The 15,912-nt window shown below is 66.2% G+C and overlaps 2 protein-coding genes across 2 annotated transcripts; both read left to right on the forward strand.

The window, feature by feature from the left end:
• Nucleotides 1-481: 481 nt before the first annotated feature.
• Nucleotides 482-3,735, forward strand: LOC132378709 (cornulin-like). The gene is made up of 2 exons (XM_059945810.1): nt 482-499; nt 1,683-3,735. The coding sequence occupies exon 2, from the start codon at nt 2,524-2,526 to the stop codon at nt 3,439-3,441; it is 918 nt and encodes a 305-aa protein (XP_059801793.1). The 5' UTR covers nt 482-499; nt 1,683-2,523; the 3' UTR covers nt 3,442-3,735.
• A 6,964-nt stretch (nt 3,736-10,699) lies between these two features.
• Nucleotides 10,700-14,337, forward strand: LOC132378710 (cornulin-like). Its single transcript, XM_059945811.1, has 2 exons — nt 10,700-10,717; nt 12,295-14,337. Exon 2 carries the CDS (start codon nt 13,136-13,138, stop codon nt 14,051-14,053), a length of 918 nt encoding a protein of 305 aa, XP_059801794.1. The 5' UTR covers nt 10,700-10,717; nt 12,295-13,135; the 3' UTR covers nt 14,054-14,337.
• The last annotated feature ends 1,575 nt before the right edge of the window (nt 14,338-15,912 follow it).

The following is a 15,912-nucleotide window of genomic DNA, read 5'->3' on the forward strand; positions in this document are numbered from 1 at the left end:
CGCAGGGCCCGGGTCGAGGGAGTGCAGGAACGCAGGGCCTGGGTCGAGGGACAGCAGGAACGCAGTGCCCGGGTCGAGGGACAGCAGGAACGCAGAGCCCGGGTCGAGAGAGAGACAGGAACGCAGAGCCCGGGTCGTGTGACAGCAGGAACGCAGAGCCCGGGTCGACGGACAGCAGGAACGCAGATACCGGGTCGAGGGAGAGACAGGAACGCAGAGCCCGGGTCGAGGGAGAGACAGGAACGCAGAGCACGGGTCGAGGGACAGCAGGGAAGCAGAGCCCGGGTCGAGGGTCAGCAGGAACGCGGAGCCCGGGTCTAAGGAGAGACAGGAACGCAGAGCCCGAGTCGAGGGAGAGACAGGAACACAGAGCCCGGGTCGAGGGAGAGACAGGAACACAGAGCCCGGGTCTAAGGAGAGACAGGAATGCAGAGCCCGGGTCGAGGGACATCAGGAACGCAGAGCCTAGTTCAAGGGAGAGCTGGAACACAGAGCCCGGGTCGAGGGAGAGCAGGAACGCAGAGCCCGGGTCGAATGAGAGCAGGAACGCAGAGCCCGTGCCGAGGGAGAGACAGGAACCCAGAGCCCAGGTCGAAGGAGAGACAGGAACTCAGAGCCCAGGTCGAGGGAGAGACAGGAACGCAGAGCCCGGGTCGAGGGAGAGACAGGAACGCAGAGCCCGGGTCGAGGGACAGCAGGAACGCAGTGCCCGTGTCGAGGGACAGCCGGAACGCAGAGCCCGGGTCGGGGGAGAGACAGGAACGCAGAGCCCAGTTCGAGGGAGAGACAGGAACGCAGAGCCCGGGTCGACGGACAGCAGGAACGCAGTGCCCGTGTCGAGGGACAGCAGGAACGCAGTGCCCGTGTCGAGGGAGAGACAGGAACGCAGAGCCCGTGTCAAGGGACAGCAGGAACGCAGTGCCCGTGTCGAGGGACAGCAGGAACGCAGTGCCCGTGTCGAGGGACAGCCGGAACGCAGAGCCCGGGTCGGGGGAGAGACAGGAACGCAGAGCCCAGTTCGAGGGAGAGACAGGAACGCAGAGCCCGGGTCGAGGGAGAGCAGGAACACAGAGCCCGGGTCGAGGGTCAGCAGGAACGCAGAGCCCGGGACTAAGGAGAGACAGGAACGCAGAGCCCGGGTCGAGGGAGAGACAGGAACGCAGAGCCCGGGTCGAGGGACAGCAGGAACGCAGAGCCCGGGTCGAGGGACAGCAGGAGCGCAGAGCCCGGGTCGAGGGAGGGACAGGAACGCAGAGCCCGGTTCGTGGGAGAGACAGGAATTCAGAGCCCGTGTCGAGGGACAGCAGGTACGCAGATACCGGGTCGAGGGACAGCCGGAACGCAGAGCCCGGGTCGAGGGACTGCAGGAACGCAGAGCCCGGGTCGAGGGACTGCAGGAACGCAGAGCCCGCGTCGAGGGACAGCAGGAACACAGATACCGGGTCGAGGGACAGCAGGAACACAGAGCCCGGGTCGAGGGACTGCAGGAACGCAGAGCCCGCGTCGAGGGACAGCAGGAACACAGAGCCCGGGTCGAGGGACAGCCGGAACGCAGAGCACGGGTCGAGGGACAGCAGGAACGCAGTGCCCGGGTCGAGGGAGAGCAGGAACGCAGTGCCCGTGTCGACGGACAGCAGGAACGCAGTGCCCGTGTCGAGGGACAGCAGGAACGCAGAGCCCAGTTCGAGGGAGAGCAGGAACACAGAGCCCGGGTCGAGGGACAGCAGGAACGCAGTGCCCGTGTCGAGGGACAGCCGGAACGCAGAGCCCGGGTCGAGGGACAGCAGGAACGCAGAGCCCAGTTCGAGGGAGAGCAGGAACACAGAGCCCGGGTCGAGGGTCAGCAGGAACGCAGAGCCCGGGTCTAAGGAGAGACAGGAACGCAGAGCCCGGGTCGAGGGAGAGACAGGAACACAGAGTCCGGGTCGAGGGAGAGACAGGAACACAGAGCCCGGGTCTAAGGAGAGACAGGAATGCAGAGCCCGGATCGAGGGACATCAGGAACGCAGAGCCTGGTTCGAGGGATAGCTGGAACACAGAGCCCGGGTCGAGGGACAGCAGGAACGCAGAGCCCGGGTCGATTGAGAACAGGAACGCAGAGCCCGGGTCGAGGGAGAGACAGGAACCAAGAGCCCAGGTCGAAGGAGAGAGAGGAACTCATAGCCCAGGTCGAGGGAGAGACAGTAACGCAGAGCCCGGGTCGAGGGAGAGACAGGAACAGAGAGCCCGGGTCGAGGGAGAGCAGGAACGCAGAGCCCGGGTCGAGGGACAGCAGGAACGCAGAGCCTGGGTCGAGGGAGAGACAGGAACGCAGGGTCCGTGTCGAGGGAGAGACAGGAACGCAGAGCCCGGGTCGAGGGAGAGACAGGAACGCAGAGCCCGGGTCGAAGGAGAGACAGGTACGCACAGCCAGGGTCGGCCGAGAGCAGGAACGCAGAGCCCGGGTTGAGCGAGAGACAGGAACGCAGAGCCTGGGTCGAGGGACAGTAGGAACGCAGAGCCCGGGTCGAGGGAGAGACAGGAATGCAGAGCCCAGGTCGAGGGACAGCAGGAACGCAGAGCCCAGGTCGAGGCACAGCAGGAACGCAGAGCCCGGGTAGAGGGAGAGCAGGAACGCAGAGCCCAGGTCGCGGGAGAGACAGGAACGCAGAGCCCGGGTCGAGGGAGAGCCGGAACGCAGAGCCCGGGTCGAGGGACAGCAGGAACGCAGAGCCCGGGTCGAGGGAGAGAGAGGAACGCAGAGCCCGGGTCGAGGGAGAGACAGGAACGCAGAGCCCGGGTCGAGGGAGAGCAGGAACGCTGAGCCCGGGCAAGGGAGAGACAGGAACCCAGAGTCCAGGTCGAGGGAGAGACAGGAACGCAGATCCCGGGTCGAGGGAGAGACAGGAACGCAGAGCCCGGGTCGAGGGAGAGACTGGAACGCAGAGCCCGGGTCGAGGGAGAGACAGGAACGCAGAGCCCGGGTCGAGGGAGAGACAGGAACGCAGAGCCCATGTCGAGGGAGAGACAGGAACGCAGAGCCCGGGTCGAAGGAGAGAGGAACGCAGAGCCCGGGTCGAGGGTGAGACAGGAACGCAGAGCCCGGGTCGAGGGAGAGACAGGAACGCAGAGCCCGGTTCGTGGGAGAGACAGGTACGCAGAGCCCGGGTCGAGGGAGGGACAGGAACGCAGATCCCGGGTCGAGGGAGAGACAGGAACGCAGAGCCCGGGTCGAGGGAGAGACTGGAACGCAGAGCCTGGGTCGAGGGAGAGACAGGAACGCATAGCCCGGGTCGAGGGAGAGACAGGAACGCAGAGCCGATGTCGAGGGAGAGACAGGAACGCAGAGCCCGGGTCGAAGGAGAGAGGAACGCAGAGCCCGGGTCGAGGGAGAGACAGGAACGCAGAGCCCGGGTCGGCCGAGAGCAGGAACGCAGAGCCCGGGTCGAGGGACAGCATTAACGTAGAGCCCGGGTCGAGGGAGAGACAGGAACGCAGAGCCCGGGTAGAGGGAGAGACAGGAACGCAGAGCCCGGGTAGAGAGAGCGACAGGAACGCAGAGCCCGGGTCGAGGGAGAGCAGGAACGCAGAGCCCAGGTTGAGGGAGAGACAGGAACGCAGAGACCGGGTCGAGGGACAGCAGGAACTCAGAGCCCAGGTCGAGGGAGGGACAGGAACGCACAGCCCGGGTCGAGGGAGAGACAGGAACGCACAGCCCGGGTCGGCCGAGAGCAGGAAAGCAGAGCCCGGGTCGAGGGAGAGACAGGAACGCAGAGACCGGGTCGAGGGACAGCAGGAACGCAGAGCCAGGGGCGAGGGAGAGACAGGAACGCAGAGCCCAGGTCGAGGGAGAGACAGGAGCGCAGAGACCAGGTCGAGGGAGAGACAGGAACGCAGAGCCCGGTTCGTGGGAGAGACAGGAACGCAGAGCCCGTGTCGAGGGATAGCAGGAACGCAGATACCGGGTCGAGGGAGTGCAGGAACTCAGAGCCCGGGTCGAGGGAGAGACAGGAACGCAGAGCCCGGATAGAGGGATAGCGGGAACGCAGAGCCCGGGTCGAAGGAGAGACAGGAACGCACAGCCCGGTTCGGCCGAGAGCAGGAAGGCAGAGCCCGAGTCGAGGGAGAGACAGGAACGCAGAGACCGGGTCGAGGGAGAGACTGGAACGCAGAGCCCGGGTCGAGGGAGAGACAGGAACGCAGAGCCCGGGTCGAGGGAGAGACAGGAACGCAGAGCCCATGTCGAGGGAGAGACAGGAACGCAGAGCCCGGGTCGAAGGAGAGAGGAACGCAGAGCCCATGTCGAGGGAGAGACAGGAACGCAGAGCCCGGGTCGAAGGAGAGAGGAACGCAGAGCCCGGGTCGAGGGTGAGACAGGAACGCAGAGCCCGGGTCGAGGGAGAGACAGGAACGCAGAGCCCGGTTCGTGGGAGAGACAGGTACGCAGAGCCCGGGTCGAGGGAGGGACAGGAACGCAGATCCCGGGTCGAGGGAGAGACAGGAACGCAGAGCCCGGGTCGAGGGAGAGACTGGAACGCAGAGCCTGGGTCGAGGGAGAGACAGGAACGCATAGCCCGGGTCGAGGGAGAGACAGGAACGCAGAGCCGATGTCGAGGGAGAGACAGGAACGCAGAGCCCGGGTCGAAGGAGAGAGGAACGCAGAGCCCGGGTCGAGGGAGAGACAGGAACGCAGAGCCCGGGTCGGCCGAGAGCAGGAACGCAGAGCCCGGGTCGAGGGACAGCATTAACGTAGAGCCCGGGTCGAGGGAGAGACAGGAACGCAGAGCCCGGGTAGAGGGAGAGACAGGAACGCAGAGCCCGGGTAGAGAGAGCGACAGGAACGCAGAGCCCGGGTCGAGGGAGAGCAGGAACGCAGAGCCCAGGTTGAGGGAGAGACAGGAACGCAGAGACCGGGTCGAGGGACAGCAGGAACTCAGAGCCCAGGTCGAGGGAGGGACAGGAACGCACAGCCCGGGTCGAGGGAGAGACAGGAACGCACAGCCCGGGTCGGCCGAGAGCAGGAAAGCAGAGCCCGGGTCGAGGGAGAGACAGGAACGCAGAGACCGGGTCGAGGGACAGCAGGAACGCAGAGCCAGGGGCGAGGGAGAGACAGGAACGCAGAGCCCAGGTCGTGGGAGAGACAGGAGCGCAGAGACCAGGTCGAGGGAGAGACAGGAACGCAGAGCCCGGTTCGTGGGAGAGACAGGAACGCAGAGCCCGTGTCGAGGGATAGCAGGAACGCAGATACCGGGTCGAGGGAGTGCAGGAACTCAGAGCCCGGGTCGAGGGAGAGACAGGAACGCAGAGCCCGGATAGAGGGATAGCGGGAACGCAGAGCCCGGGTCGAAGGAGAGGCAGGAACGCACAGCCCGGTTCGGCCGAGAGCAGGAAGGCAGAGCCCGGGTCGAGGGAGAGACAGGAACGCAGAGACCGGGTCGAGGGACAGCAGGAACGCAGAGCCCGGGGCGAGGGAGAGACAGGAACGCAGAGCCCAGGTCAAGGGAGAGACAGGAACTCAGAGCCCGGGTCGAGGGAGAGACAGGAGCGCAGAGCCCGGGTCGAGGGACTGCAGGAACGCAGAGCCCGCGTCGAGGGACAGCTGGAACGCAGAGCCCGGGTCGAGGGACAGCCGGAACGCAGAGCCCAGTTCGAGGGAGAGACAGGAACGCAGAGCCTGGGTCGAGGGAGAGCAGGAACGCAGAGCCCAGTTCGAGGGAGAGCAGGAACGCAGAGCCCGGGTCGAAGGGTAGACTGGAAAGCAGAGCCCAGGTCGAGGGACTGCAGGAACGCAGAGCCGGGTCGAGGGAGAGACAGGAACCCAGAGACCGGGTCGAGGGAGAGATAGGAACGCAGAGCCCGGGTCGAGGGACAGCAGGAACGCAGAGCCCGGGTCGAGGGAGAGACAGGAACCCAGAGACCGGGTCGAGGGAGAGATAGGAACGCAGAGCACGGGTCGAGGGAGAGACAGGAACGCACAGCCCGGGTCGAGGGAGAGACAGGAACGCACAGCCCGGGTCGGCCGAGAGCAGGAAGGCAGAGCCCGGGTCGAGGGAGAGACAGGAATGCAGAGCCCGGGTAGAGGGAGCGACAGGAACGCAGAGCCCGGGTCGAGGGAGAGCAGGAACGCAGAGCCCGGGTCGAGGGAGAGACAGGAACGCAGAGCCCAGGTCGAGGGAGAGACAGGAGCGCAGAGCCCGGGTCGAGGGACTGCAGGAACGCAGAGCCCGGGTCAAGGGAGAGACAGGAACGCAGAGACCGGGTCGAGGGAGAGACAGGAGCGCAGAGCCCGGGTCGAGGGACTGCAGGAACGCAGAGCCCGGGTCAAGGGAGAGACAGGAACTCAGAGCCCGGGTCGAGGGAGAGACAGGAGCGCAGAGCCCGGGTCAAGGGACAGCAGGAACGCAGAGACCGGGTCGAGGGACAGCAGGAACACAGAGCCCGGGTCGAGGGAGAGACAGGAACGCAGAGCCCGGGTCGAGGGAGAGACAGGAACCCAGAGACCGGGTCGAGGGAGAGATAGGAACGCAGAGCCCGGGTCGAGGGAGAGACAGGAACCCAGAGCCCGGGTCGAGGGAGACACAGGAACGCAGAGACTGGGTCGAGGGAGAGCAGGAACGCAGAGCCCGGGTCGAGGGAGAGACAGGAACGCAGAGACCGGGTCGAGGGAGAGCAGGAACGCAGAGACCGGGTCGAGGGAGAGCAGGAACGCAGAGCCCGGGTCGAGGGAGAGACAGGAATGCAGAGCCCAGGTCAAGGGACAGCAGGAATGCAGAGCCCGGGTCGAGGGACAGCATTAACGTAGAGCCCGGGTCGAGGGAGAGCAGGAACGCAGAGCCCAGGTCGCGGGACAGCAGGAATGCAGAGCCCGGGTAGAGGGAGAGACAGGAATGCAGAGCCCGGATAGAGGGAGCGACAGGAACGCAGAGCCCGGGTCGAGGGAGAGCAGGAACGCAGAGCCAAGGTTGAGGGAGAGACAGGAACGCAGAGACCGGGTCGAGGGACAGCAGGAACGCAGACCCCGGGTCGAGGGAGAGACAGGAACGCAGAGCCCGGGTCGAGGGACAGCAGGAACTCAGAGCACAGGTCGAGGGAGGGACAGGAACGCACAGCCCGGGTCGAGGGAGAGACAGGAACGCACAGCCCGGGTCGGCCGAGAGCAGGAAAGCAGAGCCCGGGTCGAGGGACTGCAGGAATGCAGAGCCCTCGTCGAGGGACAGCAGGAACGCAGAGCCCGGGTCGAGGGAGAGACAGGAACGCAGAGCCCGGGTCGAGGGACAGCAGGAACTCAGAGCCCAGGTCGAGGGAGAGACAGGAACGCAGAGCCCGGGTCGAGGGAGAGCAGGAACGCAGAGCCCGGGTCGAGGGACAGCAGGAACGCAGAGCCCGGGTCGAGGGACAGCAGGAACGCAGAGACCGGGTCGAGGGAGAGACAGGAACGCAGAGCCCGGGTCGAGTGACAGCAGGAACGCAGAGCCCGGGTCGACGGACAGCAGGAACGCAGAGCCCGGGTCGAGGGAGAGACAGGAACCCAGAGCCCAGGTCGAAGGAGAGACAGGAACTCAGAGCTCAGGTCGAGGGAGAGACAGGAACGCAGAGACCGGGTCGAGGGACAGTAGGAACGCAGAGCCCGGGTCGAGGGAGGGACTGGAACGCAGAGCCCGGGTCGAGGGAGAGACAGGAGCGCAGAGCCCGGGTCGAGGAACTGCAGGAACGCAGAGCCCGGGTCAAGGGAGAGACAGGAACTCAGAGCCCGGGTCGAGGGAGAGACAGGAGCGCAGAGCCCGGGTCAAGGGACAGCAGGAACGCAGAGACCGGGTCGAGGGACAGCAGGAACACAGAGCCCGGGTCGAGGGAGAGACAGGAACGCAGAGCCCGGGTCGAGGGAGAGACAGGAACCCAGAGACCGGGTAGAGGGAGAGATAGGAACGCAGAGCCCGGGTCGAGGGAGAGACAGGAACCCAGAGCCCGGGTCGAGGGAGACACAGGAACGCAGAGACTGGGTCGAGGGAGAGCAGGAACGCAGAGCCCGGGTCGAGGGAGAGACAGGAACGCAGAGACCGGGTCGAGGGAGAGCAGGAACACAGAGACCGGGTCGAGGGAGAGCAGGAACGCAGAGCCCGGGTCGAGGGAGAGACAGGAATGCAGAGCCCAGGTCAAGGGACAGCAGGAATGCAGAGCCCGGGTCGAGGGACAGCATTAACGTAGAGCCCGGGTCGAGGGAGAGCAGGAACGCAGAGCCCAGGTCGCGGGACAGCAGGAATGCAGAGCCCGGGTAGAGGGAGAGACAGGAATGCAGAGCCCGGATAGAGGGAGCGACAGGAACGCAGAGCCCGGGTCGAGGGAGAGCAGGAACGCAGAGCCAAGGTTGAGGGAGAGACAGGAACGCAGAGACCGGGTCGAGGGACAGCAGGAACGCAGACCCCGGGTCGAGGGAGAGACAGGAACGCAGAGCCCGGGTCGAGGGACAGCAGGAACTCAGAGCACAGGTCGAGGGAGGGACAGGAACGCACAGCCCGGGTCGAGGGAGAGACAGGAACGCACAGCCCGGGTCGGCCGAGAGCAGGAAAGCAGAGCCCGGGTCGAGGGACTGCAGGAATGCAGAGCCCTCGTCGAGGGACAGCAGGAACGCAGAGCCCGGGTCGAGGGAGAGACAGGAACGCAGAGCCCGGGTCGAGGGACAGCAGGAACTCAGAGCCCAGGTCGAGGGAGAGACAGGAACGCAGAGCCCGGGTCGAGGGAGAGCAGGAACGCAGAGCCCGGGTCGAGGGACAGCAGGAACGCAGAGCCCGGGTCGAGGGACAGCAGGAACGCAGAGACCGGGTCGAGGGAGAGACAGGAACGCAGAGCCCGGGTCGAGTGACAGCAGGAACGCAGAGCCCGGGTCGACGGACAGCAGGAACGCAGAGCCCGGGTCGAGGGAGAGACAGGAACCCAGAGCCCAGGTCGAAGGAGAGACAGGAACTCAGAGCTCAGGTCGAGGGAGAGACAGGAACGCAGAGACCGGGTCGAGGGACAGTAGGAACGCAGAGCCCGGGTCGAGGGAGGGACTGGAACGCAGAGCCCGGGTCGAGGGAGAGACAGGAACGCAGAGCCCGGGTCGAGGGAGAGACAGGAACGCAGAGCCCATGTCGAGGGAGAGACAGGAACGCAGAGCCCGGGTCGAAGGAGAGAGGAACGCAGAGCCCGGGTCGAGGGAGAGACAGGAACGCAGAGCCCGGGTCGAGGGACAGTAGGAACGCAGATCCCGGGTCGAGGGAGAGACTGGAACGCAGAGCCCGGGTCGAGGGAGAGACAGGAACCCAGAGCCCAGGTCGAAGGAGAGACAGGAACGCAGAGCCCGGGTCGAGGGAGAGACAGGAACGCAGAGACCGGGTCGAGGGACAGTAGGAACGCAGAGCCCGGGTCGAGGGACAGCAGGAACGCAGGGCCCGGGTCGAGGGAGTGCAGGAATGCAGAGCCTGGGTCGAGGGACAGCAGGAACGCAGAGCCCGGGTCGAGGGACAGCAGGAACGCAGCCCGGGTCGAGGGAGAGCAGGAACGCAGAGCCCGTGTCGAGGGACAGCAGGAACGCAGGGCCCGGGTCGAGGGAGTGCAGGAACGCAGAGCCCGGGTCGAGGGACAGCAGGAACTCAGAGCCCGGGTCTAAGGAGAGACAGGAACGCAGAGCCCGGGTCGAGGGAGAGACAGGAACCCAGAGACCGGGTCGAGGGACAGCAGGAACGCAGAGCCCGTGTCGAGGGACAGCAGGAGCGCAGAACCCGGGTCGAGGGAGGGACAGGAACGCAGAGCCCGGGTCGAGGGAGAGACAGGAACGCAGAGCCCGGGTCGAGGGAGAGACAGGAACGCAGAGCCCGGTTCGTGGGAGAGACAGGAACGCAGAGCCCAGGTCAAGGGAGAGACAGGAACGCAGAGCCCGGGTCGAGGGAGAGACAGGAACGCAGAGCCCGGGTCGAAGGAGAGACAGGTACGCACAGCCCGGGTCGGCCGAGAGCAGGAACGCAGAGCCCGGGTTGAGGGAGAGACAGGAACGCAGAGCCTGGGTCGAGGGACAGTAGGAACGCAGAGCCCGGGTCGAGGGAGAGACAGGAATGCAGAGCCCAGGTCGAGGGACAGCAGGAACGCAGAGCCCAGGTCGAGGGACAGCATTAACGTAGAGCCCGGGTAGAGGGAGTGCAGGAACGCAGAGCCCGGGTAGAGGGAGAGCAGGAACGCAGAGCCCGGGTCGAGGGACAGCAGGAACGCAGGGCCCGGGTCGAGGGAGTGCAGGAACGCAGGGCCTGGGTCGAGGGACAGCAGGAACGCAGTGCCCGGGTCGAGGGACAGCAGGAACGCAGAGCCCGGGTCGAGAGAGAGACAGGAACGCAGAGCCCGGGTCGTGTGACAGCAGGAACGCAGAGCCCGGGTCGACGGACAGCAGGAACGCAGATACCGGGTCGAGGGAGAGACAGGAACGCAGAGCCCGGGTCGAGGGAGAGACAGGAACGCAGAGCACGGGTCGAGGGACAGCAGGGAAGCAGAGCCCGGGTCGAGGGTCAGCAGGAACGCGGAGCCCGGGTCTAAGGAGAGACAGGAACGCAGAGCCCGAGTCGAGGGAGAGACAGGAACACAGAGCCCGGGTCGAGGGAGAGACAGGAACACAGAGCCCGGGTCTAAGGAGAGACAGGAATGCAGAGCCCGGGTCGAGGGACATCAGGAACGCAGAGCCTAGTTCAAGGGAGAGCTGGAACACAGAGCCCGGGTCGAGGGAGAGCAGGAACGCAGAGCCCGGGTCGAATGAGAGCAGGAACGCAGAGCCCGTGCCGAGGGAGAGACAGGAACCCAGAGCCCAGGTCGAAGGAGAGACAGGAACTCAGAGCCCAGGTCGAGGGAGAGACAGGAACGCAGAGCCCGGGTCGAGGGAGAGACAGGAACGCAGAGCCCGGGTCGAGTGACAGCAGGAACGCAGAGCCCGGGTCGATTGAGAGCAGGAACGCAGAGCCCGTGTCGAGGGAGAGACAGGGACCCAGAGCCCAGGTCGAAGGAGAGACAGGAACTCAGAGCCCAGGTCGAGGGAGAGAAAGGAACGCAGAGCCCGGGTCGAGGGAGAGACAGGAACGCAGAGCCCGGGTCGAGTGACAGCAGGAACGCAGAGCCCGGGTCGAGGGACAGCAGGAACGCAGAGCCCGGGTCGAGGGACAGCAGGAGCGCAGAGCCCGGGTCGAGGGAGGGACAGGAACGCAGAGCCCGGTTCGTGGGAGAGACAGGAACGCAGAGCCCGTGTCGAGGGACAGCAGGAACGCAGAGCCCGGGTCGAGGGACTGCAGGAACGCAGAGCCCGCGTCGAGGGACAGCATGAACACAGAGCCCGGGTCGAGGGACAGCCGGAACGCAGAGCACGGGTCGAGGGACAGCAGGAACGCAGTGCCCGGGTCGAGGGAGAGCAGGAACGCAGTGCCCGTGTCGACGGACAGCAGGAACGCAGTGCCCGTGTCGAGGGACAGCAGGAACGCAGTGCCCGTGTCGAGGGAGAGACAGGAACGCAGAGCCCGTGTCAAGGGACAGCAGGAACGCAGTGCCCGTGTCGAGGGACAGCAGGAACGCAGTGCCCGTGTCGAGGGACAGCCGGAACGCAGAGCCCGGGTCGGGGGAGAGACAGGAACGCAGAGCCCAGTTCGAGGGAGAGACAGGAACGCAGAGCCCGGGTCGAGGGAGAGCAGGAACACAGAGCCCGGGTCGAGGGTCAGCAGGAACGCAGAGCCCGGGACTAAGGAGAGACAGGAACGCAGAGCCCGGGTCGAGGGAGAGACAGGAACGCAGAGCCCGGGTCGAGGGACAGCAGGAACGCAGAGCCCGGGTCGAGGGACAGCAGGAGCGCAGAGCCCGGGTCGAGGGAGGGACAGGAACGCAGAGCCCGGTTCGTGGGAGAGACAGGAATTCAGAGCCCGTGTCGAGGGACAGCAGGAACGCAGATACCGGGTCGAGGGACAGCCGGAACGCAGAGCCCGGGTCGAGGGACTGCAGGAACGCAGAGCCCGGGTCGAGGGACTGCAGGAACGCAGAGCCCGCGTCGAGGGACAGCAGGAACACAGATACCGGGTCGAGGGACAGCAGGAACACAGAGCCCGGGTCGAGGGACTGCAGGAACGCAGAGCCCGCGTCGAGGGACAGCAGGAACACAGAGCCCGGGTCGAGGGACAGCCGGAACGCAGAGCACGGGTCGAGGGACAGCAGGAACGCAGTGCCCGGGTCGAGGGAGAGCAGGAACGCAGTGCCCGTGTCGACGGACAGCAGGAACGCAGTGCCCGTGTCGAGGGACAGCAGGAACGCAGAGCCCAGTTCGAGGGAGAGCAGGAACACAGAGCCCGGGTCGAGGGACAGCAGGAACGCAGTGCCCGTGTCGAGGGACAGCCGGAACGCAGAGCCCGGGTCGAGGGACAGCAGGAACGCAGAGCCCAGTTCGAGGGAGAGCAGGAACACAGAGCCCGGGTCGAGGGTCAGCAGGAACGCAGAGCCCGGGTCTAAGGAGAGACAGGAACGCAGAGCCCGGGTCGAGGGAGAGACAGGAACACAGAGTCCGGGTCGAGGGAGAGACAGGAACACAGAGCCCGGGTCTAAGGAGAGACAGGAATGCAGAGCCCGGATCGAGGGACATCAGGAACGCAGAGCCTGGTTCGAGGGATAGCTGGAACACAGAGCCCGGGTCGAGGGACAGCAGGAACGCAGAGCCCGGGTCGATTGAGAACAGGAACGCAGAGCCCGGGTCGAGGGAGAGACAGGAACCAAGAGCCCAGGTCGAAGGAGAGAGAGGAACTCATAGCCCAGGTCGAGGGAGAGACAGTAACGCAGAGCCCGGGTCGAGGGAGAGACAGGAACAGAGAGCCCGGGTCGAGGGAGAGCAGGAACGCAGAGCCCGGGTCGAGGGACAGCAGGAACGCAGAGCCTGGGTCGAGGGAGAGACAGGAACGCAGGGTCCGTGTCGAGGGAGAGACAGGAACGCAGAGCCCGGGTCGAGGGAGAGACAGGAACGCAGAGCCCGGGTCGAAGGAGAGACAGGTACGCACAGCCAGGGTCGGCCGAGAGCAGGAACGCAGAGCCCGGGTTGAGCGAGAGACAGGAACGCAGAGCCTGGGTCGAGGGACAGTAGGAACGCAGAGCCCGGGTCGAGGGAGAGACAGGAATGCAGAGCCCAGGTCGAGGGACAGCAGGAACGCAGAGCCCAGGTCGAGGCACAGCAGGAACGCAGAGCCCGGGTAGAGGGAGAGCAGGAACGCAGAGCCCAGGTCGCGGGAGAGACAGGAACGCAGAGCCCGGGTCGAGGGAGAGCCGGAACGCAGAGCCCGGGTCGAGGGACAGCAGGAACGCAGAGCCCGGGTCGAGGGAGAGAGAGGAACGCAGAGCCCGGGTCGAGGGAGAGACAGGAACGCAGAGCCCGGGTCGAGGGAGAGCAGGAACGCTGAGCCCGGGCAAGGGAGAGACAGGAACCCAGAGTCCAGGTCGAGGGAGAGACAGGAACGCAGATCCCGGGTCGAGGGAGAGACAGGAACGCAGAGCCCGGGTCGAGGGAGAGACTGGAACGCAGAGCCCGGGTCGAGGGAGAGACAGGAACGCAGAGCCCGGGTCGAGGGAGAGACAGGAACGCAGAGCCCATGTCGAGGGAGAGACAGGAACGCAGAGCCCGGGTCGAAGGAGAGAGGAACGCAGAGCCCGGGTCGAGGGTGAGACAGGAACGCAGAGCCCGGGTCGAGGGAGAGACAGGAACGCAGAGCCCGGTTCGTGGGAGAGACAGGTACGCAGAGCCCGGGTCGAGGGAGGGACAGGAACGCAGATCCCGGGTCGAGGGAGAGACAGGAACGCAGAGCCCGGGTCGAGGGAGAGACTGGAACGCAGAGCCTGGGTGGAGGGAGAGACAGGAACGCATAGCCCGGGTCGAGGGAGAGACAGGAACGCAGAGCCGATGTCGAGGGAGAGACAGGAACGCAGAGCCCGGGTCGAAGGAGAGAGGAACGCAGAGCCCGGGTCGAGGGAGAGACAGGAACGCAGAGCCCGGGTCGGCCGAGAGCAGGAACGCAGAGCCCGGGTCGAGGGACAGCATTAACGTAGAGCCCGGGTCGAGGGAGAGACAGGAACGCAGAGCCCGGGTAGAGGGAGAGACAGGAACGCAGAGCCCGGGTAGAGAGAGCGACAGGAACGCAGAGCCCGGGTCGAGGGAGAGCAGGAACGCAGAGCCCAGGTTGAGGGAGAGACAGGAACGCAGAGACCGGGTCGAGGGACAGCAGGAACTCAGAGCCCAGGTCGAGGGAGGGACAGGAACGCACAGCCCGGGTAGAGAGAGCGACAGGAACGCAGAGCCCGGGTCGAGGGAGAGCAGGAACGCAGAGCCCAGGTTGAGGGAGAGACAGGAACGCAGAGACCGGGTCGAGGGACAGCAGGAACTCAGAGCCCAGGTCGAGGGAGGGACAGGAACGCACCGCCCGGGTCGAGGGAGAGACAGGAACGCACAGCCCGGGTCGGCCGAGAGCAGGAAAGCAGAGCCCGGGTCGAGGGAGAGACAGGAACGCAGAGACCGGGTCGAGGGACAGCAGGAACGCAGAGCCAGGGGCGAGGGAGAGACAGGAACGCAGAGCCCAGGTCGTGGGAGAGACAGGAGCGCAGAGACCAGGTCGAGGGAGAGACAGGAACGCAGAGCCCGGTTCGTGGGAGAGACAGGAACGCAGAGCCCGTGTCGAGGGATAGCAGGAACGCAGATACCGGGTCGAGGGAGTGCAGGAACTCAGAGCCCGGGTCGAGGGAGAGACAGGAACGCAGAGCCCGGATAGAGGGATAGCGGGAACGCAGAGCCCGGGTCGAAGGAGAGACAGGAACGCACAGCCCGGTTCGGCCGAGAGCAGGAAGGCAGAGCCCGGGTCGAGGGAGAGACAGGAACGCAGAGACCGGGTCGAGGGACAGCAGGAACGCAGAGCCCGGGGCGAGGGAGAGACAGGAACGCAGAGCCCAGGTCAAGGGAGAGACAGGAACTCAGAGCCCGGGTCGAGGGAGAGACAGGAGCGCAGAGCCCGGGTCGAGGGACTGCAGGAACGCAGAGCCCGCGTCGAGGGACAGCTGGAACGCAGAGCCCGGGTCGAGGGACAGCCGGAACGCAGAGCCCAGTTCGAGGGAGAGACAGGAACGCAGAGCCTGGGTCGAGGGAGAGCAGGAACGCAGAGCCCAGTTCGAGGGAGAGCAGGAACGCAGAGCCCGGGTCGAAGGGTAGACTGGAAAGCAGAGCCCAGGTCGAGGGACTGCAGGAACGCAGAGCCGGGTCGAGGGAGAGACAGGAACCCAGAGACCGGGTCGAGGGAGAGATAGGAACGCAGAGCCCGGGTCGAGGGACAGCAGGAACGCAGAGCCCGGGTCGAGGGAGAGACAGGAACCCAGAGACCGGGTCGAGGGAGAGATAGGAACGCAGAGCACGGGTCGAGGGAGAGACAGGAACGCACAGCCCGGGTCGAGGGAGAGACAGGAACGCACAGCCCGGGTCGGCCGAGAGCAGGAAGGCAGAGCCCGGGTCGAGGGAGAGACAGGAATGCAGAGCCCGGGTAGAGGGAGCGACAGGAACGCAGAGCCCGGGTCGAGGGAGAGCAGGAACGCAGAGCCCGGGTCGAGGGAGAGACAGGAACGCAGAGCCCAGGTCGAGGGAGAGACAGGAGCGCAGAGCCCGGGTCGAGGGACTGCAGGAACGCAGAGCCCGGGTCAAGGGAGAGACAGGAACGCAGAGACCGGGTCGAGGGAGAGACAGGAGCGCAGAGCCCGGGTCGAGGGACTGCAGGAACGCAGAGCCCGGGTCAAGGGAGAGACAGGAACTCAGAGCCCGGGTCGAGGGAGAGACAGGAGCGCAGAGCCCGGGTCAAGGGACAGCAGGAACGCAGAGACCGGGTCGAGGGACAGCAGGAACACAGAGCCCGGGTCGAGGGAGAG

The sequence above is a fragment of the Hypanus sabinus genome, chromosome 20 (assembly GCF_030144855.1).
Source record: "Hypanus sabinus isolate sHypSab1 chromosome 20, sHypSab1.hap1, whole genome shotgun sequence".
Taxonomy (NCBI): domain Eukaryota; kingdom Metazoa; phylum Chordata; class Chondrichthyes; order Myliobatiformes; family Dasyatidae; genus Hypanus; species Hypanus sabinus.

What these genes read in the sequence shown, in the direction of transcription:
- LOC132378710 (XM_059945811.1), top strand. Translation starts at nt 13,136, where the DNA reads ATGCAGAGCCCAGGTCGAGGGACAGCAGGAACGCAGAGCCCAGGTCGA.
- LOC132378709 (XM_059945810.1), top strand. Translation starts at nt 2,524, where the DNA reads ATGCAGAGCCCAGGTCGAGGGACAGCAGGAACGCAGAGCCCAGGTCGA.